The sequence below is a fragment of the Argopecten irradians genome, chromosome 6 (assembly GCF_041381155.1).
Source record: "Argopecten irradians isolate NY chromosome 6, Ai_NY, whole genome shotgun sequence".
Classification (NCBI taxonomy): Eukaryota; Metazoa; Mollusca; class Bivalvia; order Pectinida; family Pectinidae; genus Argopecten; species Argopecten irradians.
This window is the reverse complement of record NC_091139.1, coordinates 14,212,529-14,239,044: the sequence shown is the minus strand read 5'-3', so window position 1 is coordinate 14,239,044 and position 26,516 is coordinate 14,212,529. Positions and strand designations below refer to the sequence as shown.

The window sequence follows — 26,516 nt, the reverse complement described above, 5'->3', positions numbered from 1 at the left end:
GAAACAAAAAATAAAACTTTGAATATATTTTTGACGTAATAATCTTAAACGTACACTTCTACATGGATAATAACGATTTTTCAAATGGATACTTTATAGAATGTCTTTTCACTTGATGTTTAAAAGTTTTATCAGTATGTCAAAAAACTGTTTCTATGTAAATACAAAGATAAATGATCTTGAATGTGATTTCATGAGTTAAACTTGTATATACAAACTGTATTTGGACAATACAAATATCAAAATAAGACCTCTTATTTATCAACACTCAAAACCAAACCAAACCAAAACTCTAGATTACTAAGCATATGTATATACATGTATTTCAAATACTGACTTATCGAAATCGTGTGTATCAGCACAGGTTAAAATTATTATCATTTACCAGGTAATGAGCAGGAAAAATAAAACCCCAATATATATAAATAAACAATGAAAAGTAATTATACTTTAATACTTAATTATCATTCACTAGCATTCTGGTCTACTCGAGTTGCTTGTCTTCTTTCGGAGTGAATCAAAGGTAAGTAGCTGTTGTAGATCATAATGTAATGTGATATACATGTTACTTGGTTGTGCGAATTATGAAAAGTCCTCGTGGAAAATTCGAGTCTTGGACTCGTGTAACTGAGTTACAATATACTGATTACACGTGTGATTACGTGTGATTACGTTCTATATACTACTGGATAACAAAAAAGAGTCAATATACACAGGCTTCTAATAATAGGAAAACCTGCCTTAGCGACCTCCTCTTTATAAAGACAATCTGCTTAATATCAATCTCGACAAAATTTGACTGGAGTGTAAAGACTACTTTTTCTTAGTCCAATATGAGGTTGTATATACAGGTTTGATGATGATTGTATTTATGTTAGGTTTTAAGGCATGATTTAAATACAAGTAATAGGTATTGTAAAATATATCAAAGTTTTCTTTGAGAACGATGAATATATATATATAACAAATTTATTTTTAATGATAAGTAAAACAAATACTTCAGTACTCGATAACAATATCTGAAGATGCCCCACCGCAGATAGAGCATAAATGACACTCATCATTTGAACAGTAATTGGTGTTTAATTGTGTTTAAATATGTCTAATTAACAAAACAAAATAGAATATAAAATAATTCATTTTGCTTTTGGTGCATGCGCAATCAGTACTTCATTCCATACAGGACGTAGTGCCATGGAATTTTTTCGGGATTTTATTAATCAATTATTTTTAATATTTTTATTTTGACGTAAAAATAAGAAACTCAAACTTTTCAATGGTGGTAATGGTGTAAAGTTAGTAACTTTTGTAACTGAAGAAAAATACTCAATCATCTGCTGCTGTTTTGATAGAGAAAAAATACCATTTGTCAGCGGTGGAGCATCTTTAATATTAAATGATATGCAACTTTTTATCACAAGTCGCAAATATAAAATACACATTTAGACAAGCATTACTTAAAGTTTAAGAGCGTAATATATTATCCAGATCATTATAGTGAGCAAAAATTTTTAATTACATGTACAACCTACGAAATGGAAAAAAAATGTCAAATTGGTCCAATTTCCCATATCAAAAAATATTTGATTGTTTTTATTTCTTTTAAAGGGACAATTCAGTCTAATAATGCATACAAATTTGTATATGTTTCGGAAATAAACCAGTTCTAATAGAAATTATATCAGTTGGTTTTACTGTGATATGCCAGAAAACCCCATTGTAGTGAAATGTGTGTGAATTGTTCAAACTCGCTGTAGTTCGCCATTACACATAGTGTTCGGATGTCTTGTATACCGAACCCTGGCCCTTGCCAGTGTAGTAAAGATTTTTTTTTGTCTAGAACTACTCAAACCGCTCTTATAGTAGTGTGTTTACCTTAAAAGATGCATGTTCTTGTCAAAAAAAATAATTTCATCAACTCATCAGTCTTTATGTATTGGCTCGGGTATGGCAACAGTGTATACGTTGTACATGTACCTGCTTAATAGTATTGATCAGCGATTTGGAATTTCAACGGTGTCAATCAAAATACTCAACAATGTCGTGGAATTTGTCAGTATTTCTTGTTATACAAGAAATGTAGATTAATACATTTATGTCATATTTTGCTTCGTGGTTACGTAACTGAATTAACCTCACTGAATTGTCCCTTTAAATTACAATCTAAACACAGAAGACACTACAGAAAACAGATTGAAACTAAATCAACTCAATTCAATAACATTTTTCTATTTACAAACATAAATAAAACAGTATGCTATACGCCAGACATGCTAAAATTTATCACAAGTTTTTTCACACTTTCCTTCAATACAAAGTACATTTTGTATGTGTTTGATTTAGTAGCACTGTTTGTTATCTGACAGTGATTTAAAAATAAATCATATCTAAGAGTTAAATCACTGGAATTTGGAAAGTGTTATATAATGACATGCATATTGTCACTTTATAAATATAGAGGACCTAAATCTAATACTGAGGAGAAGTTGTGACAGACAGGTACTGAAATAAGTCAATCAATCAATCAAATTAATTTGAATAACTAACAGGTTCCGCACCGGCGAGACCCATTGGTGATTGCATTACGATACACTACACTTATGTAGTGCAATGAACCGTGGCTCACCAACTATGCAGGTCCTGATAAATAAAGCAAATCAAACATAAGTATGAACTATGAATTGGCACAGTTTCAAACAATATAAATGCTATAATCACTTCTTCTACTTAAGAATTCCCTATCTATATACTGGCATGTTATATGGGGTGAATTATCAACCCGGAGCAGTCAATAGACACCCACAATCACAAAGTATTTTGAAATTATAATCAGAAGATATTATTTCAACGTAGAGTTTACATGTTAACACCTGGACCCGGTTTTTCGAAAGGTGATTAGCTTTATCATTTGATTTGTGGAATTTTCATTTCTACTGTATAAAATACATTGTAATGTCCAGCTTAAGCTACAAGAAATTATTGCAGTTTGTTTTGATTTTTTTTCTTTAAACTGTGATTAGTCTAATCGTCCTTTAAGCAAATGGGCTCTGAAAAACAACTGCTGTTATTTGGGTTAAGAATTTTAACTTATTGAAAACGTACGAAAAAAAAAATATTTTGCGATATGACACACTACCTGAGGAAAATTTAGTGATTATACGGGAGACAGGGACACATAATCTTTCATTATCGATTCTCAAAAAAAAAAAAAAAGTAAGAAAAAATTACATTAATTTCCACTGATATTACTGAACAGTTTCATCATCTTTTACAACAAGAATAAAACGCGGAACAGGGACGCGATACTATGGACATACCTTTTTACAGTTGTAAATCAAGTAAATGCTAGAATTGTTCGCAATTTTGAATTTATAAAATTAATAAAACAAGCCAATTACACGACTTTTCCTTTCATTCATCACTTAAAAGATCATGAAAAACTTATTATAATTCTATGGGAACATGAATGATTTAAAAATTTCAGCCTTGTGGCCTTGTTGGTAATGGAAAGAATTCGATGACATTGAAACCTATAATACAGCTTTGTATGTTAATAGACATTTATAATCTTGTAAGAATACAAGAGTGTTAAGTTTTTTCAAAAACCGTTATAGGCCCAAAAGCTATAACATCTGAGTGCACGTAATTGTATACATAAAGAATACATGAAATAAAAAAAATGATTTATACCTTAATTAAAAACATATTACAATTTAATATACTAGCTGGTCCCCATGTTAATACAGGGTAATGAAACTGGTTATGGAGTCTTGGCTCAGGAAAATAATAGTCCAGAGCTGAACATACAATAATTTGGGTGTACACTTATTCCTGATTCATGGACGATTACCAAGTGCCTTCTTCTCCAAACAAATTACGTCTTCATAATGGCCAACAGTAAAGCTTAGTTCCTACATAACATGTAAGGGGCAAATTCAGCATAACTCTGAACACTCTATAACTCAAGCCTATACAAGTAAAGTGTCGGTAATATACACATTGAATATTGTCATACAATTAACTTCATCTTGCATGAATTTCTAAGGATGCCACACCATCAGATACTTGTATCATAACACTCAGTCACACCATCAGATACATGTATCATAACACTTGGTCGTACCATCAGATACATGTATCATAACAGTCACACCATCAGATACGTGTATCATAACACTTGGTCGTACCATCAGATACGTGTATCATAACACTTGGTCGTACCATCAGATACGTGTATCATAACAGTCACACCATCAGATACTTGTATCATAACAGTCACACCATCAGATACATGTATCATAACAGTCACACCATCAGATACATGTATCATAACAGTCACACCATCAGATACATGTATCATAACAGTCACACCATCAGATACATGTATCATAACAGTCACACCATCAGATACATGTATCATAACAGTCACACCATCAGATACGTGCATCATAACAGTCACACCATCAGATACGTGCATCATAACAGTCACACCATCAGATACATGTATCATAACACTTGGTCGTACCATCAGATACATGTATCATAACAGTCTCACCATCAGATACGTGCATCATAACACTTGGTCGTACCATCAGATACGTGTATCATAACAGTCACACCATCAGATACGTGCATCATAACAGTCGCACCATCAGATACGTGTATCATAACACTTGGTCGTACCATCAGATACGTGTATCATAACAGTCACACCATCAGATACATGTATCATAACACTTGGTCGCACCATCAGATACATGTATCATAACAGTCACACCATCAGATACATGTATCATAACAGTCACACCATCAGATACATGTATCATAACAGTCACACCATCAGATACGTGTATCATAACAGTCACACCATCAGATACGTGTATCATAACACTTGGTCGTACCAGTCACCATCAGTTACGTGTATCATAACACTTGGTCGTACCATCAGATACGTGTATCATAACAGTCACACCATCAGATACGTGTATCATAACAGTCACACCATCAGATATGTGTATCATAACAGTCACACCATCAGATACGTGTATCATAACAGTCACACCATCAGATACGTGTATCATAACAGTCACACCATCAGATACGTGCATCATAACAGTCACACCATCAGATACGTGCATCATAACAGTCACAATATCAGATATTTGTATCAGAACATTCGGTCGCACCATCTGATACATATAGCATACACAGATACAGATGTTTCAAAAGACACACACACATATCACATACATTTATTCCCCAAAGTTGAATTATTGACCCCCCTGTCACACTATAACATTTAACCTTTAGCTGTTACATCACACACAATACTTGCACCACTACTACCTCTGTCAGCAGCCTGTCTTAGACCATTCTTCACACTAACTGCTTTCCTGTACCGAAGATGATGTACACCATCCATCCAAACAAGCAGACTCCCGCAGTCTGGTTAAACACTGCAGCCCAACTCTTGGTCGCCTCCAGAATGTGGCCAGCCATGTATACCCCGACAAATCCTGTATAACAAGGGGTAACCAACAATCTGTACAACAGTCAGACACATGTACTCATTAAAAATTATAATATGGCACAATAATCAAACTCCTGCCAACAACAGGCTGGTATTCCGACTTTGCATATTACAGAGTTAGCTCCCATGCGGGTAGGTATCAATTGTTAAGTCATTATTTTGTGAGTTCAATTCATATGTTTTCACCAGAAAGTATAATGTTATTCTTGCAACCATGTGACGTCACAATCAGTACCTTCCCGCAAGTGCAGATAATTCTGTAATATGCAAATACAGAAGAATAGTTATATATTATCAATAACTGATATATTTCTTCAGACAGCAGTATGATCATTACATTTGGTGAGTTGATACCTTCCTGAGTTCTAACAATTTGAAAACAATTGAGATTGTCAAAATATTCATCAGTGAAAATGGTGCAAAATTTGATCTTATCTAAACTAATCTACAATGATTAAATGTTGCTAATTTACCTGAATTTGGAAATGATCATCATTCAAATGTTTTTTTGGGTATTTTTATCACTTCCGTAGCCTGTGACCTCAATTACATTACAATGAGGTACTTACTCAAATTGACCTACATATTATAAGAATATTATAAAACGGATCAGTTTCATTATTTTGAAGGCCATGACTCAATTAATTATTCTTAATGCAAATTTTGAATCTAATCAAGAAACATTTCCTACCTGGTACGGCTCCAGCCATGTTCATGATACCTGAAAAAATAAACCAGATAAAATAGGATTATAAGTATCTTCTTAATTATTTGGACCTTATCTTCCTGCTTTTTATTTTACACTGTATGATACATGACAATCTATGGGATGATCATAAGTTCAGTAACCTGTATTAAGTTATTAACAAATTATAAGAGTTGCCTCCCCTTCCTAAATGAAAACCGTTCCTTGCATGCAAAATTTGAGTCTGTTTATATAGCTTACACATACATCCTAAATAGAAAGTAAGGAAAATGGTTTTAAATGCACAATGTCATCAGTATTGCCATTAAAAGGAAAAAGGTTTTACAAGCACGGTATATTGATTACCCTTATATACTTCACGCCCTTAAAGGCCCACTACCTTTCAGAAACAAAAAATATTGTTTCTTAAAAACAATAATAACATAAGAAATTATATATAGGTGGCCTAATATGAGGTTACAACAACAAACAATTGCAAGATTTCCTACCTAATATATGTTAATAATGAAGATTCATATAGCTGTATTGCAATCTGGCGCAGTGAAAGTCAATTAACGCGCAATGATTAGGACGACGGCCGGAAACATATACACAACCTGCCTTAATTAAAATTTTCAATTATTTTATTTAAACTAAATTGTTCAGGAGGTGATGATAAGTGTATTATTAACGGAAAACTGATAACTTTTGCAACAAAATTACCGATCACGTTTGCATTCCCATTTAAAAATCAAAAGCTGTTTTTGAAAGGTATTGGGCCTTTAAACAATACAGTCTGGTTGTTTTACTTACCAAACACAGCCCCTGCATGTTTTGGTGCAATATCCTGAGGGTTGACCAGGATACCGCTGTTATGGAAACCACAGCATGCTACGGCTATAGCCATGATAAACAGTGCTGAATAGTAACTGGTGGTGTATGAGATCATAACTAAGGCTGCCGAGGTACCACACAGGGCTATACTCTGTAACAGATATTGAAAATCGGAACACGTGTACTTCTAACGTATGGTAGAAAATGCCATCATACCAATGAAAGACGAGATAACTCTTACTATATTTACTTTAATATCAAAACTATCTTACCTCCATAAACTTCCTCACAAACGTTACGCTGAAACCTGGAACAAAATTAAAAGACCAAGCTGTTATTTATCCATTGATTTATTTTTTTATCTATGGTACATTTTATTCTAGGTAAATCTTTATACAATAAATGTATAAAAAATATGATGAAATTATGAAAGTACAAAATGTATATCTTTTTTTCCTGGCAGACCAATTTTATCAAATATGATAATCAGATAAATGAATTGTTTTATCATCCTTTAGAATATATAAGGTATGTATAAAGTTTACCTTTTGCTAACTATCTTTAATTTACAGGGGGGGGGGGGGGGGGGGGGGGCTAATTATCTTTAATTTACAATTATTTTTAAAAGCTTACCTTTAGCTAACATATGATCTGCGATCCATCCTCCTAGCACTGAACTAAACATGGTCACAACCCACGGTACTACGTTAAACACCCAGCCCTAAAATGAAGATTATATTGGATACAAATTACACCACCTCAAACTCAATGTATTAGTCTGGAAGGTGGACCAATACCTGTAGCTATTCATGTCCAAATAGATTATCATTAAGTATTTCTAAGTCTATTTGCCACTGTGATCATGTTGGATATTGGGATGACAATCACCTAGCCAGTGAACTGTCCCTTTTTGAGGACCTGGATGTGGCACAGTTATGTTTAGCTAGGAGATTGTAGTCCAGATATAGGACACCAGTCATAAAACTGTCTTCCTTCATCACTTGTTTCTGACGTAATATCACCAATAGAATGAAAGACATGTTAGCAATCAATACTAATCAGCTAACAGATATACAATTAACCATCAGACTGTAGACATGCAGGTGTACATTATTTAGCAGATACCATGTTTTAGAACCTTTCATGCAAAACATTCATGACTGTACTGACCAACAAGTACTATAGATGCAATAAATTCATCACTGCTTTAAAATTACTGGCTAGCTAGTATTCTAGAATGAAAAGTCTCCAGTATAACCTGTCAAAACCGCCCTTTAATTGTCCAATCCAGATAGCTATCTATTCCAGCATAATTTTATAGCATTTCCTTCATAAAATCACCAAGGATTTATACCTGTGTAATCCGGAACTTGTCTAAACTGATCAAATATGCTGGTCTCAATGACACCTGGTTTAAATAAGTTATTCTGTGGCACACAGAAGAAAAGTGGTAGGATAGTGATAATCAAACAAAATACTACCATTTTCAATATGTATCCATCATGCTTTATAGATATACATTATAGCAGGAATTATTATAATAAAATAATCCAAAGACAAACATACACAGATAGTGGATATCACAACAGGGGGAAACATGCTATAGTCATAGTGTTTCAGAGTGATTTCAAAATCTTTAGGACATTTTGGGGTTTTTACAAAATTTTATTTGAACATTCAAAAACTTAAGGACATTTTGGAAGAGTACTTGCAAAATGGCCTAAATTTAGCCCCAATCTGAAACACTGTGGCAGAAGTGCTTTTGTTACATATAGAAAAGTTCGAATAAGGTAATCGAAAAGATACATTTGTAATATTTGTAACAAAATACAAGAGGCCCAGACGGCCTGTATCGCTTACCTGGTTAATGTAATGCCAAGTAATGTTCTGATTACAGGTTCATTGTTTCTTTTCTGAAGAAATTTAAGATTTACCTCTAATTTCCCTATTGGGACCCATTCTTTCTGCTCCAGGGGGTCGGAGCCAACATTTATACAAACAATGTTTCCTTTCCCCAAAGGATGTTTCTGGCCAAATTTGGTTACATTCCATGTGTCAGAGCCAAAATTTATATAAACAATGTTCATCATAATCCCCCCAACGATGTTTTCGATGTTTTCCGCCAAATTTGGTTACATTCCATGCAGAACTCTATGACTAGTAGTGATTTAAAGGAAATGTTGACGGACGGACGGAGGACGGATGCCGCGCCATGACATAAGCTCACCCGCACTTTGGGCTAGGTGAGCTTATAAAACATGTGTAATACATACACAGAGAGTGCATTTCACAGCAGGGGGAAACATGTGATAGTCATAGTGTTTCAGATTGATTTCAAAGTCTTAAGACATTTTGGGGTTTTTACAAAAAATTTTTTGGACATTCTCTATCAGAATGATTAAGGATTTTCAAAAACTTTAGAACATTTTGAAAGAGTACTGGCAAAATGACCTTAATTTAGCCCCAATCTGAAACACTGTGTAAGATGTGTTTTTGTTGCATATAGAAAAGTTAGAATAAGGTAAATGAAAAGATACATTTGTAATATTTGTAACAAAATATAAAACATGTGTAAGTAATATTGAAAAGAACCAGCTAAATGTTTCACAAGCTTCAAACTAAAGAAGTGCACAACAACAACAAAATCTAATAGAAAATAGACTCAATGTCCAACAGAACAGAATGTAGTATGGTGTAATAACTGTCAATATATAGCATAAGCATTTGATAATTATATAGCTACTAGAACTGATAGGGAAATACTAAAAGTAATGTAGATAATGCTAAATACTTGTGAATATAATGATGTATACCCTTGAATATTGATTATAAATGATGAATTCATTTTAGTTAACATTTCAAACTGGTGCTTGATTAGATAAGGTAGAAAAATGTATACCCTTGAATATTGATTATAAATGATGAATTCACTTTAGTTAATATTTCAAACTGGTGCTTGATTAGGTAGAAAAATGCAAAGTGTTAAGAATTAAACAATGTCGAGTTATGCATGCTCAGTGTGTGCTGGCCAAGCCATTATTTAGGATTGATCAAGCCTAACCTGGTGAAGACTGATCAAGTTGATTATCAAACAATACAGGAGAGTTTTGGAAAACTCTAGCGTAAACTGACATCTAAAATTATCATTTTTTACATGTTACAAAAGGTACAGTGTCCATATGATACCATCATGTCAAATTCAAATAACCAAAGTCAGAATTGCACCATATCAATAGATATAAAGTTAAGGTTTAGAACAAACAGAAAGGGAAATAAATAGGTCCAGTTTCATCAATATTCCTAACTTCTCAAATGCTTAAGCCTTTCATGCAGTTTAAGCTCAGCAATTCCCTTATGTTACAGAACATTAATTAAACTGGGGCCCATTCAGTAAAACCAGAATTGTTAGACAGACCAAAAATTCACACAGGTTAGCAAATCTAGCTCTACGAAGAACCACGGAGGCAGTCAAACAAGTTCCCACTTGATATTTTTTTACCTTAGCATCAGGGAAATTTTCATGAAAATATGTAGGTAACCATGACAACAGGATAAAAAATGCATTATTTTCACAGAAATGTCCAACGAGAAGAGACCTGCAAATAGAAAAGAATCACAATGTTTGGAAATATGTGTAACTTGTTTACCTTGGCATCGGGAAAGTTCTCATGGAAAAATGTGGGTAACCATGACAACAGGATATAGAATGCATTATTTTCACAAAAATGGCCAACAAGCAGAGACCTGGAAGAAAGAGATTAGAAATGAGAGCTAAAAGCAATCACTAAACATCTACCAGGTACGTGTGATACACACTAACTGTACCCCTTACCCAATTGAGATCTGTTAGTTGCAGCTTCCAGCAATGTGTATGGTCGTATTTATAGTTGGACCATCACATCATTATTATAGCTTCATTTTGGTTTCTCTCCTTTTTTGAATTCAGTATTGCGATTCATCAAAAACTTGGAAGTTGTTCTGAGAATCTATAACAGTGTAAATTCTTACAAAAATGTCTGCCAGGAAAATGACAATTTACACTCTGGATTTTTTTACGGAACAATATCAAGTCCTAAAAACTTTAAAATGACATTTCTATTCCATTGCCAGACACACATGTGTTTAGTTATTATAAATGTTTATTTATTATCTGTTAATTTATTATTGTTTAGATATTATATGTTGATTTATTATTTGTTTATTTACTAATAATTGTTTATTTATTATTTTTAATTTATTAATAAAGCCATCTACAAGCTGAAGTCTATATCAGTTGGTACAATCCTGGTCTTCACTCCAACATACATATATAACATATCATCTATATAGGCTATCCTCTCTCTAAACTAAACACAAAAACCTTTTCTATGGGTACATACATTTTTTTTTAAATTTTGTCTAGATGTTTTCTTGTGCCAATAACTAAAGTCATCTATCCTTTAGCCAAAATTCCTGTATATAAAGACTACTAAAGAAAATGTTCATACCAATTTATTACTTTTCAATTACATTTAAAGTAAAAAGATTCCTTCCCAAATTAAAAGATTAAAACAATAAGTGAAAAAAAAGACAATATTCATTTCAATGTAAATGTACAGACTTTCAAATCTTTGGACAGAGAAAAACATCTTTCTATTACAATTACTACTTTAAATTTTTTTAATAATATACATGTACCAAAATACATCTCTTAGTTTAAATCTTGTTAATTTGAATATAATTAAAATTCATTTATAAAATTTATGATTAGATTCAGTTTTATAAACCTTTCTTATAATTGGAGAAAAACCAGAAGTGCATGACCATATTCTCAGATAAGTACTTTATAACTACATGCATTATTCTTGTTTGTGCATCAGATACCTTTGTTTGTGGAAAAGTATCTATCACATAAGTACTTTATAACTACATGATATCAGTATTGTTTGTGCATTTGAAATGGCATTTGAACCACAAAAAGTCGTAATTATCATGGCCCTGCAATGGAATTGATTTGGTAAAACATCCCCGAAATTAATTTTCTACAACATATACAACATACCTTATATGAATTTGATCATTCTGTGAGGTTCCTTTTTTATGAAAACCTTTAATAGCATACTAGATATTTACTTAAAGAGTTTGGTGTGAATTCAATATTTTAGAATTTCTATTAATTTAATACCGACTCATGTTTGAACATCTTATGTAGAATTTTAGTGTATGATTTCACGTCCTTAATAATTATAACCATTTCCATAAAATACCACCCACATCAATACGATTTCTTTTGAAAAAAAAAAGGAAAAACATGTACATTAATTGCATGTACACATATTTACAAATACATGGTCAATAACAGTTTAAAACATATTAAAATTTTAGGAAGAACTGTTGATTGAAACATTCAAAATGTTATTTACTGAAAATTAAAATCATGTATGAAAGCAAGGAGATATTTAACATTATATCAAATTTATAATCAAACTACATGTATCGTTTAATACCTTTTTCCCCATTTTGTATGCATTTCAAACAGGGCATCACATATTTCCAGAAATAGAGCTAACATTGATTAAATCAGATACTGTTTTGTTTATCTCCAAAAAACAGTTACATTATATATGAAATGATACTGAAAAATGGCTTCTAAATTTAAGTAAGAAAACTTTGTATTGCATTTACATATATACAACTGTTTCTTGCATCAACTGCATGTAAGGACTGCAGTGGCTGAGTAGCAAGATGTCAGGATAATCATTACCACAAGCTTAAGCCCCCATCTCGTGTTGCAAGTTTGAATTCCATTTTTTTTCTCTCAAAACATATCTTTTATTTGTAGACAAAGGAGAAGGTACATTAAGACTAGAATATGGCTGCAAAATTAATTCTCCCGTTAAGAACAACACATTTTGCCATATAACAGTTGAATACATTTGCTAACACATTACATCCCGAAAATATCCCGCATGTGCCAATTATGTTCACTATGACGTCATCAACATGCAGTTTCCCGCCATTTTTCACAAAAATCCTTAAAAATCATACTCCTTAAAAATCATACTTTTTGAGTGGTTTTCTCTAAAAATGAATGTGGCTGCCTTCGTGGAGTAGAAAGAGATTTTCACACATTGTGTATCGTGTATTTACGCATATCCATGCAAAATATAAAGTTGCTCCAAGGTGGCGGCCAAATCCATTTCAAGCCTTTTCTAACCTAAAGATGATGAATTTCTAGCAAAATTTGGCGAGAAGAGGAAAATCATCAATTTGATGACGTCATAGGTTGAGCACATCGTGTACATGGTTATAAAAAAGTTATGTTTTGATGAATGGCAAGTATGAGAGTATTTATTGATGTGAAATTGAGGTGGATCAGAGTTAATATTTTTGGGTCTGAAAAATTAAGGCCAAATACTGGTCCTATCATATCTACTCCTTTGAGTCTTATAAAGTGCAGTTGCAGGGTACAGACCACCCTGCAGGTTAATGGTTTATCTTAGAGTACTCCGTCTTTCTTCCACTTTCCAAACCTGGCACATCCTTAAATGACCATAGCTCTTGATAGGATGTTAAACCTATTAAACAATTACTTACCAGAAAGCAGGCTTGACAAATAGTGTGAGCCAGGGAACAGATTTCTCTGCCTTGTGTGTAGACTTCGGCCCACTGCCATCTGCGACAGAGACTAAGGGGACATATTTTTTTCTATGTTTTTCTATGAGTAAATAGCGTAGAAGTAACATCCATGTCACACTACTAAGGCCTGAAATACAAAACAACACCATCTATAGATTACATGGTAAAGGTAGGAAAATCTCTGTTGATTTTATTCCGTTTTGCATATTAAAGAGATATCTCCCTTTCGAAATGGTATCGATTGTGAAGTGGGCGAAAAATATGTTGTTTTCTTTGAAAAATATGATGTTTTACTCACAAAAACATGACATTACAATTGACACCTACCCCAAAGGGCAAATAACTCTGTAATATGCAAATATGTTGCTATTGCAGAATACCGTTGCCTTAATTTTAAATATGGACAGGATAGGATTAGACGCACCAAGATGGGACTAGATGGAACAGACATGGCGAACATCTTAAGTTGAGGACATATAGAAACCTTACATTTTTGAAAATACAAAAACCAAACATTGTTCATCAATACAAATACTCATCCAAGGTTTTTATTAAACATTATACATTTTTGTTAAACATTATACATTTTTGTTAAACATTTAATATTATAATGTTTTAATTTTTTCTAGCAAAAACCATCACCAAAAACATGTTATGAGTCTTTACATTTAACATTGATAATTTATTTAACCTCAGTATTATATTTCAAAGGAATATGATTGTACAAAATAGTTGTATCGATGTTTCAATTAATAACTGACTGTATGCACTCACCTGCGAAGTAAAACACACTTTGCCAGCCGTATTTATCTAATAGTACGGAACCTATACTGCCGCATAATAATGTGCTGAAAAAATAGTCAGAAAACTGGATGACAATACATACAACATACTGCATATACGTGTATTTTATAATCAAGATTATCATTGCAATTATGGTCCTTTTTAAAACATTAATAGTGAAACTTTGTTCACGTAATATGTTTTTATTTAATAAATCTTTTAAATATTTTAGAAATTATCAATAGTCAATATTTCATGTTTTATGATTTCACAATTATTTTCAATAGCACATAAATATTATTAGATTTCTTTTTAAATTTATACATGATATAAATCCACATGTACTTTGGTGGGTAATATACCAAAGTACATGTGCCAATAATTCCATTACATGGTTAGAAAAGGTAAAGGTCAGGGAATGAGGGAAGAAGAAAACCAAGCAAGGGAAACCAAGCATTGTCTAAGTGATAAAATTATAAGCAAGCTCACAAAACATTGATATACTAAACAACCATGCAACATAGTCATTATTAAGTCTTATTTATAAAACTTTGTGTCATTATCCAACTTTGTGTAAATAGCAGTGGAGCAAGCAATAAAAACCAATTAAATGGAAGAATTTAACCCAATTAAAAGCCATATACATTGGAAAACTTTGTATTATATATTTTTTATTTACTGCAATGGATTTTTTTGGAAAATTAATTAGTTGTCCACAATGATGCTCTTTATTTGGATTTTTTTTTGTGTGGTTCTGTTAGTTTTGGAGATGCTTTTTATAATCTTTACCAGACTTTTGCTGTAGGTTAATTCGAACTTGATGATTTAACTAGCAACGTAAAGTATAGAGAGCAAGTTACCCGAGATGGGATCCCGAACAGATGAAGCTGTAAGTTAAGGAGCGCTCTTGTTCTGATACTTTCCTCGACACCACGGAGCTCATACTAGGATAGTGGAAACCTGTCAGGGGAGAAAACTCTGTCAGTTCACCTTTGATTCTAACTATTGGAGATAAACCGGAACAAGTGATCTTGACTAAGAGGAAACTACGAATGAAAGACCAATGCATTTTGATCCATTTCTGTCCTCATGAAATTATTAAAAATGTTCAATTGTTTTTGACATTAACAAATAAAATGATTATGATGCATGCATATATACTGCAACAAAGGAAGCATTTTGTTTTCATTAAATCAAATATATTCTCCAAAGCAGTAGGGAAAAATGATTACAATGCAATGATGATATGTATGTAATTACAAAGTTTACAGGATATGTGGATCCCAATCATACATAACAGTGAAGACTTCCTATTTTGCAGTATATAATAATTTCTCCCCTGCTAGATTCATTCTAACAGAGTATGGTATACCCAGCCAATGTCTCTACTGAGAGGTGCTGTAAATAAAGAATATGTTCTTAACATAAAGCATCTTCACTTGGAAGAAAACTTGATTTAAAACACCAGAAACTTGAAAATTTTAATGTTTGTAGTATTTCAGCATTTATTTAATATAACAAAATGTTTTAAAATGTTTTTCTACATCTTTGTCCAATAGCTGTGTAGTGGGCTCCTGCTTGTGATGAATGACAATATCAGGTATCCCGGGTAGGATATGATTTTCTGGAATAGCCCTAATACATCATCAAAATCTAATACAGAGAGAGTACACTTCTAATAAAACTTTAAAAAATTATCTACTTACCACCGTGAACATACTTAATATAGTGGTACTTTTAATTTAATTTAATGCTTTTCGCATCATCTTTGAAGCACTAATTCGAATTCATGTACATGCCATAAAAAGGTTTTTTATGGCATGGAACCTCAGAAATGCACCAATTTATCTCTGTGCTTATAATTCTATACGTGCTAAAATTTGACTTCACTAAATTAAGTATGTTTACAGTATTTCAGTGCAGTAATTAATGGTGATCTACAATAGTTTCACAGTCTGCTATAGAAAAAACAATTTGTTTATTAAAATATTTATCAAGTTTAGGTGTCTTTCATAAAAATTTTAAGCATTTAATGTGGATGTTGTTAAAAAGTTTGACTGTGAAACTATGTGTGTCTAAAAGCTTTATATATAGATACAATAAAATACTATAGTAAACACCCCAGATCACTTTCTGGCCAGCTCAGCAAGCAAGTCGATTGACCAATATATTTGAAACACAATATTTGAATTCAAAGATGACCAAAAAGTGAAATCTTTATATATATGTTTTATGTCTTTTTAGAATACACTAAAAAAAATTATATATCTTTAGAAATTCCCTCTGTAGGAAAGTGAAAGCTGGAACACAGACTCACCCTAGGTATTGGCCCGTGGCAATGAAAGCTGAGTAGAATGATTTCATCTCAACGGGTATGAACTGACCAACAAGGCTGGTCATGCTAGGCATGTAAACACCTAATGGTGGAGCATTTTTAAATTTATAGAAGGGATGATGTGGTAGCATTATCTTTATTTTATGTCACAGTTACAGTAGAACCAAATAAAATAGAAACACTTTAAATATTTCACTAGTATAACAGTGATGTCCAAAGATAATATTACATGGGCCTAGGAGTTATCTTTATGTGATACATGTAACAGACTAAATACAGAGAAGTAATCTAAGAGGATTATAGCACACATGGCACTGTAGCCTTGCTATCCCCCGATCCCACTCTTGGCAGCCCCTCCCCCACTCATCCCACACATACAAGACATTAAGATAATCGAAAATAATACATGCAATGATTCAAAATTCTTAAAACGTTTTTCCTACCTAAAACTAATTTTATATATTGTATTTGATCTAATCTTTTCCAAATTGTTGTATGTGTCCCTTTATTTTTTCAATTATTTAAAAGCTCTAATTTCAAATAACCTGCATTATTTGCTGAGCAGCAACTCAATCTATAGATTAAAGTTTCATCTCAACATTTGATAGTTACATAAGATACTTTAAAACACCTGTTACCATCAGCTGTTAAATTTTGCAACAGAACTAAAAATAAAATTTTCAATAGGTATAATATACAATGTATTCTGTATTTGCACGTCACAGGAGAGTTATCTGCCCTTGGGTGCAGCCCATTAGGTATTGACTGTTACTTCATGTTTTTTTGTTGTTTTTTTTTTCCTCATAGAAAATGAACTAAATATTTACTCAAAAAGTAATGACATCACAATCATTCAAGGGATATAACTCTCAAATATGTATTATAAGATGAATGGATGAACTAAGTAATTTGAATTGATCGAATCAATATACACTACTAACCTTGAAATATGCCAAGGAACACCCTGGAGACAATCAGTATGTGTAGTGTGAGGTATTTGTCTGTGGACAGGTAGGCAAGCTGAGGTGTCCAGAAAGTGATCATTGACCAGAAACAGGCAGCGATGGGGAGGACAACATCTCCACCCACCTTATCTGCCAGGTACCCTCCAAGGAACTGGGTCATCGTGTACCCCCAGAAAAAACAGGACAGCACTGAGCCCTGTCAAAAAAAATATATAAGCACAATTACAAGAGCAATGTCTAAAGGGATAATTTTCTTACAGTGGATTTGGTATGTATTAAATATATGACCAAGCTTCCCCATTATGAATTCCTCTATGCCACATCCTAGCCTGCAGGTTATGTACTTTCCATCTTTAAAAAAAATTATAAATCAAAATTGCAATTTTGTACGTTTTGTACAACTACAAACTTGAGTATTGGTATTAAGAAATTTCCATCTAAAAATTAACAGTTAACATTAATAGACATACGCTCTGAGTTTTGTCCCAGCCGAATTCCTTGGCCATGGCAGCAACAACCAAGGGAGTGACTGTTCGACAGGCATACAGGACCCCGCAGCCAGCAAACAGGCCGGTGGCCCATTGCTTTCTCTCTGTCCTGTAAAACACAACAAACTCAAATAATACAATATAGATTTACATTAACTCAAATAATGTTATTGCAGCTAGAAATAATGCCTACAGTTAACAAAACCCAGGGCTCGAATTTCAGACTGTTTTCTTGCTTTTTGCAAGTAGATATACCAGAAAAGCAAGCGAAAAAAATATGCACTTGCTTATGTTAGCAAGTAGTTTTTTTCATGGACAACTGTAAAAATGACATATCGATTGTGAAATATTGTTCTAATGGAAAATATGAAGACACAGTTCTTACAATATTGTTGTTGATATATATAATGTACCATGCATACACCTCATATCTTCATGCAAAAATAAATGATTTTATATTTAACAAAACTGTGATTTGAATTCCGATATTTAATTGCAAGTTAAATTTTTTTAGCAAGTACAAATTAAGAGCACTTGCAATTTTTAGCAAGTGACAAAAAAATGTAAAATTCGAGCCCTGAAAACCTGAAGATATTTTACAAATATATGTCTTATTATCACACCTCTGACTGAAATGTCACCAAATGATTGGTGGGGAACCGTCAAGTGGTGACCCCCTAACACTTTATAGGGGGTCAATAAATTTTATTGTGATGCAATATGGCGGCTGTCGCCCTCCCTTCAAAATTTTAACACATTCTCTTGAACGATATATAGCATTTCATTACCGTAAAAATATATTTCACTTATTAATATTTTATGTAAAATAAATTTAAAATAGTTTTAATACTTCAAATTATATAAAATGAATTTTTAAAATACCAGTTGCTTCCCCTAAGCCAGTTTGAAAGTTGATGATGCGGAGAAAGTCAAACGTAAGAATTCAAGCGTTTTCTTGACTTTCTTGAGGTTAAATGTTTAAACTCATGAAATTACCCCAATGGGAATTTCAAGAAGTTGGCAAGTATGCAAATAGCCTATAGACCATATATATATTAATCTAAAATGTAATTTTTTCGTTATATGCTGGCTACTTGTGTTTCAGAAATTTGAATTTTAATGATAATCTTACTGTCCTGCATTGTTAATAAAATCTACGTCAAAGCTGTAACATTGATGGTTCAAAATTAAAGCAAGGATTTATAAGTGAGAAAGATTAGTCACACTGGGTTTCGGAATATATACATCGCAATTACTTTTGTGTTTGTGCATTGACTGTGATGTTTGGCGACACTAGGTTTTTCTTTTTACATAAATTCAATCTCATTTGTTATTAAATGCTTATACCATTGTTGTCGTAAGAATAGCTCTACAGAGCCAAGGATTTATAAGTGAGAAGGATTCGTGACTGTTTCTTTTTTACACTACTGAACACCACGTCTAGACGCCTATGATCAAAGGCTGCCCCGGCGGATATCAACTGGAAAATCAGGTCGTCTTACTTTCTGAAGTGACTTATCCTTCTCATATACGTCCTTGACAGTGCTAATGCGCATTTCATTTCAACACTGAAAAAAACTTCTATATCTTGTATCCATCTTATCTGCCAGCGCAACCTTTCTTTTTCTTCTTCTTGCATGACTCCGTCAAAAAATGATCGTCATTTCATGAGATGTTATATTTTTTTTTTTTTTTAAATATGAAAATTTAAGTCATTTCTTCTAAATCTTCTGTCCTTAAACAAGGATTAGAAATTTAATAAGCTTTACATTGGTGTTTCTTTTAACTCGATATAAGTATCTGTTGAGAAAAATGGTTTTTATTCCCAGTTCCAAGGTATCTCGCCTGGTGTTTAAAGAGACAGTGACAAATCATTCTCACTGATAAATCCTTGATCAAAGTAAATGATAATAGTTTCATCAGATTGAATGAAGAAAAAAAAAACAGGATTCGACAACTCTTCAATCAGGTCGGATTGTTTTTTAAAGACTCTAGATCTGTCGGATAAAGCATATGCAGTAAAATCTACATGATTTTAGGAAAAATCGTTTATCATATATGTCACAGACGTCCGTTAAATATCGACGTGAAATAAGCAAAACAATCTCACTATCGTAGTTAGGATACAATCTCTATGCCAAACTGCAATCATGATCAATGAAGCAGGACACAATTTTGAATGTGTGTATCTACCAACATAAAGAAAAAAAAGAATGTCTGACAGGTGTCAAACGTTCAATCAGATAAATATATATGTACCTGTTCCAAAACTTCCTATCAATTCCTTTTGCATCGTCCGTATCACCGATAGGAATTTTTATCTGCTTGTAGACGTCATCATCACGCTTCGCCATACTTCGCTTCGTCTGGGTCTCTAAGAACCTTCATTCATGGTTGCTACAACGCTTTATTTTGTCTTTTTGTTAAAGATGCATACACGGTAATGTATATTATATTTTAAGAAAATGTGTTTATCTATTATCCAAACATCTTACTTATAATTAAAAATACGATTTCTAAAATTTGTCTTGGGACATTGATAAAAATAAATACGCTACATGCATACATGTACATTTATAACTTCAGATTTTTATAAAACAGAGTTACTTCCCCTCGTTTCACTGAAAAAGCGGGGTACGATAGGCCTATAGGATAGGCCCCACTTTTAATTATTACGATAATGTAAATGATATGATTTAAATTGCATAAGAGGAACAAAGTGTGTTCTATTAAGGAACGGAATTTACAATTGATTGTACAAGTTCTGTGTAGACACCAAATCAAAGGATGCAGACAAATTAAATCTATTTAAAAAGAGCCTCAAAAAGTCTACCGGACATGAAAGAACATACAGATGTATACATGTACTTAGTACATACACCGTAGATCTAAAAAAACAACAACCCCAAACTGCCTACTTTAACGTATAGACTTGACTTGATTACTTGACTTGACTTGACTTGACTTTACTTGACTTGAGATTGGATGCAGACAGGTCGGTCGACTTCTTCCAATACAACAAGCATTTTCTCCAGCAACACAAAACCTGCATTTCCCCCAACAATACAAAAACAACCGAAGAGGAAATAGCTTCAGGATATGAGCTGTCAAGTGGTGGTGGAAAATCCTAACAGGGGACATTAAATCTTCTTCAAATATAAATCATGTACTTTTAGAAATAGCTGGACAAATTCACGATGTTTTATATCGTTATAGGGCAACCGTATTGGAAAATGAACTGCAATCTAATATAGTAACTGAAATTATCTGGAGTGCGGTGTAGCATAATGTTTTAATGTACTGAAAATCTACTACACTACATCTCAAACAAATATACGTACCCGGCCTACCTTTCGGCTTCTAAAGACGACACCTTTATCTGCCTAAAAGTCTTTTGAGTTACAATATTGCAGCTCTATTAAAATGTAAACCATTGAAATAAAAAAAAACCTTTGGTCTCACAAGGACATTAAAAACGTTGTAAGTGATAGAAATATCCCCGCTCTGTCTCCATTCATAAAAAATAGTGCAATATATAATTCATGTACTTTCTGGGTATTTAAAAATAAATTTAGATTTCACCTCAGATAATTCTATTTAATCAACGTTGCGGTAATGACATATTGCTATATGAAGTCATTTAACGCTCAAAAAGAAATCGAGAGAATCGTCATTACTTGTATAAAAGAGATATCATTTAACGAATGACATAAAAAAATTGGCGAAATATATAAACCTATCTTTATATCAATGAACGACACACCAAAACTGAAACACAACGTTAGAATGACTACCCTCGACCTAAACTAGAAATACACCAATGTTGATTCAAGATAAAATTAAATTGTCTGTATAAAGTGATGTTATTTGTGTGTTTTTGTGGTTATCCTGAATTCTTAATTGAAACCAAAAGAAAAATAATTTTCATAATGTTTGAATCCATTGCCAATATAGTTCAATAACATGATAATTTTCAACTGTGTAGAAGTTCTTTCAATATTCAAATATCATTACACATAGCAATATGGGGACTGCAATTTACGAAATAGCTTTAAGCATGTCAAACGTCTTATATTTCAATACAGTATAGCATTCTGTTATCAATTCTTAATGTTACCAACGTTATATTTACATGGTCAAATAATTTGTTTAAATCGTATAATACATTAGTAGTTTATTCTTCAACTTATATAATTATTATCTTAAACATTGCGACCAAAATCTTACCGTGTTTTGTACAATGTAATAAATTCACTTTTTTTCCATAGAAGAGAGCAAAATTCTACCCCTAATTAATCATATTAGAAATGCGAATAAATTGCCTGAAAATGAAATTGAGTAATTCGAATGGACAATGTTATATATTTCTGAGAATATATAGCATATTGTAAGCACTAAAATCTAATATTCACTGGATGAAAAAGCCAAGACTGGATAGCAACTCTGCTGCAAGTCAGGTCGGGTGACTAGACATAAATTATTAAAATTTCTTTGCATAATTTCAAAGAAGAGCAAAGTTTATTTTCCTTGTTGTTCGAAAATAATAAAAAGTGCGAGCGTTGCTTAAAAATGAAAGTGAGATTGCATATTTTCTTGTAAGTAAGAATTTGATTTCATTGCGTAATAAGTTTTCAAGATGGAAGATTTATGATGAATCCGTGATTCATATGTATGCATATTTTTTCCATTTTTATTACCGGTTTGAATACGGAGACATTAAAACACATGAATTGAATTTCAATTTAAAAAATGGGTATTTTCTTTTCTACATTGATATAAAAACTTTTCCAACTTCTTGGAAGTTTCGAAATACTAGTAGGTTATTAAGACCTACTCGTACATTTGTATATAATACAGATCACATTTATATCATTGCATATCTGTCCATTGTGCACGACATCGATAGGAAAACAGTCTTAGAAAGCAAAATAATTACTAAGTGAAACAAGCTGATAATGATTACGAATTTTATTTGTGCGTTTTGAAATTGTCTTTCAAAAATATATTCCATGATCTGGGTATAGTGTTGATAAGGTTCTGGTATCAATGACGTCGGTAGTCAAATATCACCAGTATAATTAAGCATTAAACTGTCTTCCTTTGACATCTATAGTCTACATAGATGCCGGAGCTTTGCAGACAATCTTCATAATGCGCGCTAGCGCATTATGAAATGATTGTCTGCAAAACTGCATTATGAAATGATTGTCTGCAAAACTCTGGCATCTATATAGCCATAGATGCCATAGGAAGATAGTTCAATGTTCATATTTACATTATCAACTCATTTTAGGGTTTCTGAACTAGTAGAAGTGAAAAGTAAATGTAAATATGATACTTTTGTGTTAACGCATAAAACATTTCAGTCAAGTTTGAATGTAATTACACCAAAGGTTATATAATGGACGTTTGTAGTATTCAGTTCAATTTTTTTCTCATCATTGATTATGATACAATGCACTTAGTGTTGTTAATCATAATTGAACTGACGAAAAGTTGTTATCGTTTCTACATAAATAGGCCTAATGCATTCTCATTTCATATCTTTACTGTTTATACATTCTATATAATACCAGGAATTATTTTTTTGTGATATGAAATAATGTTTGTATGATATATGTACGCTGACATTGTATATTGATGATGCCGAAGCGATGAATAAACATATAGTAAGGGTGCTTATTCTTATTGTTTTAGCTTAAACTGTTGTTAGAGGTTTTTTTATAAACATTATGTTATTAGAACTTGGAGATTTCTTGTAAATATATGTATTAATTCTTTTACAAATGATTTACGATGGATATGGAAGTTCGTGCATTGTTTCTAGGGCTGCTTAAGTGGAATTTCAATACGTCCTGAAAATTTGACTAAATACAATTATTTATGCAATATTATGTATGGAATATTACCTGGAAGAACATGATATGTATAACTAGATATCTGATTGTTTGATAATTTCATTTCGTGTTTGTGTCCGGGGATATATAGAGGGTGCTGTCTGTAGTGATCCTCAAACGAAATACATAATAACTGGAAATAGCAGGATCACAATTGAAGTGAAACGAAGCGAAATATCACAATAAGGTTCGCCTTTGATGGTCACAGTGAATAACGATACTAATCTTTGGCATATTTGAAATTCCCAGCAGGATATAAAAGGCACAACGATTCAGTTTACGGATCTCCAGCTGGATAAAGAATAGGATGTGTTTTGTTCAACCGCAGCATGCTTCTAGGACGAAGGGAAAGCGGCCAATGTTTTCTGCCGTGTCAGATCTACAAAAGTCACGACACGTGTCCAGTACCGGAGGCAGCCGATACTGGAAAACATTAAAAATCTATTCGTTAATTCCATACCAAGAAATTGTTATTTTATGAATAGTTTGACATCAGCGTAAATATCCGCGCACGCGACGCTATTCTGGGGTCACATTTTACAAGAGAAACAGGCAGGAATCGCACTTGACATCAAATTAAATCGAATTTTGTGGATTGGATTATAATTTGATTTAAATCTGACGCGTGCGAATGTTTTGTCGATGTGTTTCCTGATCAGGCAATGAAAATGTTTTTTATTAAAAAAACTTCCGGGCTGGATTGTTCGGAACGTGTCGTCTTTTCTATGAATAACATAGTTGAATTTGGAGCAAAAATCCTACGTTAATGAAAAAGAAATAAAACAGAACAGGAGAAAATAATTTCTTATTATCATAATTTCTATATTACGATTTGCGCTGTATTTTGATATATTATCTACACAGCGCAAATTTGTAGGTATGTTTAAAGCTATAGTTGGTGATGTGATGACGAATGTAGTGAATACCGGACTTAACACCTTAATATCGTTCACGGTACCGGTGACGACGACTTTCCGTGTGAAGACTCCGTGATGTCTCAGTGTCTCGTTGTGTAGTCTTCACGGAAATTGTTAGTCAAGGGCCCGGGTTATAATCTTAATGAATAATATATGTCGATCAATGAGACTACCAGCGTGAACTACTGTCCACTAGAGACATCAACAGATATACCCAAATCACACAGTTCCTGTTGACCTGATTAGCAGTGATGTTCACTAGAGAACGAATGTAACTGTGATCTATTGTTGCTTAAATAGGCTCGCCTTTTATCACAGAAGAAATGAATAATACAGCATTTTCAAGAATAGCACTCAAGTACATTAAAATAAAGTGATAAACAAAGTCATATAAGTAGAGTACGGAAATATAACTGTTTGGTAAGTAAATTGCCTTCAGAAAGTCAACTGTATACCCCTCTCACCGAAATCTTCCATTCTTTCTAATAATCGTGTTTGTTGTCTTAGTTTATGATTTTGTTTTATTTTTCGTTTGTCTAAACACACCAATCGTTTTTGTAAAATTCGCGATAATAAATATTTCTGAACTCTATCTTCGATAGGATTACATTAATGTAGAATATAAAAATATATGTATACTGCCTTAAAATGGCAAATTCGGACGGTAATCACGCATACTCGAAGTAGTAAAGCATGGTAAACCGTACTCTTCCTACGCGAATAATACTAATGTAGACAAAATATTCGTTTCAAATAAAGCAGTACTTTCAAATTACAGTGATTCAAATTATTTCTCACCATCTAAAGCTCAGGAGACAACAGGACGGTGCCGCGATCACTTGTAGAAGAAGAAAGGTAAATGATAATATTAGTTAATTATATAACGACGTATATGCCGAGTTAACTGTGAGTTAATTTCACGGGAAATTTACTTTCAACAGGCAGTGGCAAATAGAACACAGGAATAACTTTGTCAATAGCACGATGTCTCTCGTTTTTTTCACCTGTCGAGAGATGTCAACATATATAGCGTCATCTTTTTATTTTATTATTATTATCATTATTATTTTATAGACTGGATGCAAATGATTTTGTGAACTTTTAGATAAGACTCAACATATTGAATAGTCTTATAAGAATAAATTTTACTTTACTTCAAACAAATGACAATTTCCATGTCAGCATATTCACACACAGTACTTAATGATTTTGTGAATTACCACATTTGGATATTTGCAAGTACCACACTAATGAAATCGGTTTGTAGTGAATTGAACGGACTTATTACGACAATAAACAAACAAAAACACATTGACAAAATGTTATCCTCCTCTGTACATAACGAACTTTGCTGTATACAGGAATAATGGAGTTATAATAATCATTGAGTATCAATATAGATAGCGAACTAATGAACAAAACAATGTATAAGGAATAGTGACAGAAGGAAACAGTGAGCTAATG

General features: G+C 32.6%; 1 protein-coding gene across 2 annotated transcripts; it reads right to left on the bottom strand.

Moving 5' to 3' along the window:
- Positions 1 to 832: 832 nt before the first annotated feature.
- On the bottom strand, positions 833 to 20,855 carry LOC138325078 (voltage-gated purine nucleotide uniporter SLC17A9-like). 2 transcript variants are annotated; one of them, XM_069270461.1, is made up of 12 exons: positions 20,498 to 20,855; positions 18,221 to 18,347; positions 17,727 to 17,946; positions 15,311 to 15,410; positions 14,442 to 14,515; positions 13,626 to 13,794; positions 10,697 to 10,793; positions 7,683 to 7,770; positions 7,322 to 7,356; positions 7,029 to 7,200; positions 6,222 to 6,251; positions 833 to 5,516 (listed from the first exon to the last, which is right to left on the bottom strand). In XM_069270461.1, the coding sequence occupies exons 1-12, from the start codon at positions 20,590 to 20,592 to the stop codon at positions 5,377 to 5,379; spliced, it is 1,347 nt and encodes a 448-aa protein (XP_069126562.1). In that variant the 5' UTR covers positions 20,593 to 20,855; the 3' UTR covers positions 833 to 5,376. The 2 variants fall into 2 exon arrangements, with proteins under 2 accessions (XP_069126562.1, XP_069126561.1); XM_069270460.1 differs by lacking the exon at positions 10,697 to 10,793 and adding an exon at positions 10,549 to 10,645 and having other exon boundaries at positions 20,498 to 20,849.
- Between the last annotated feature and the right edge of the window lie 5,661 nt (positions 20,856 to 26,516).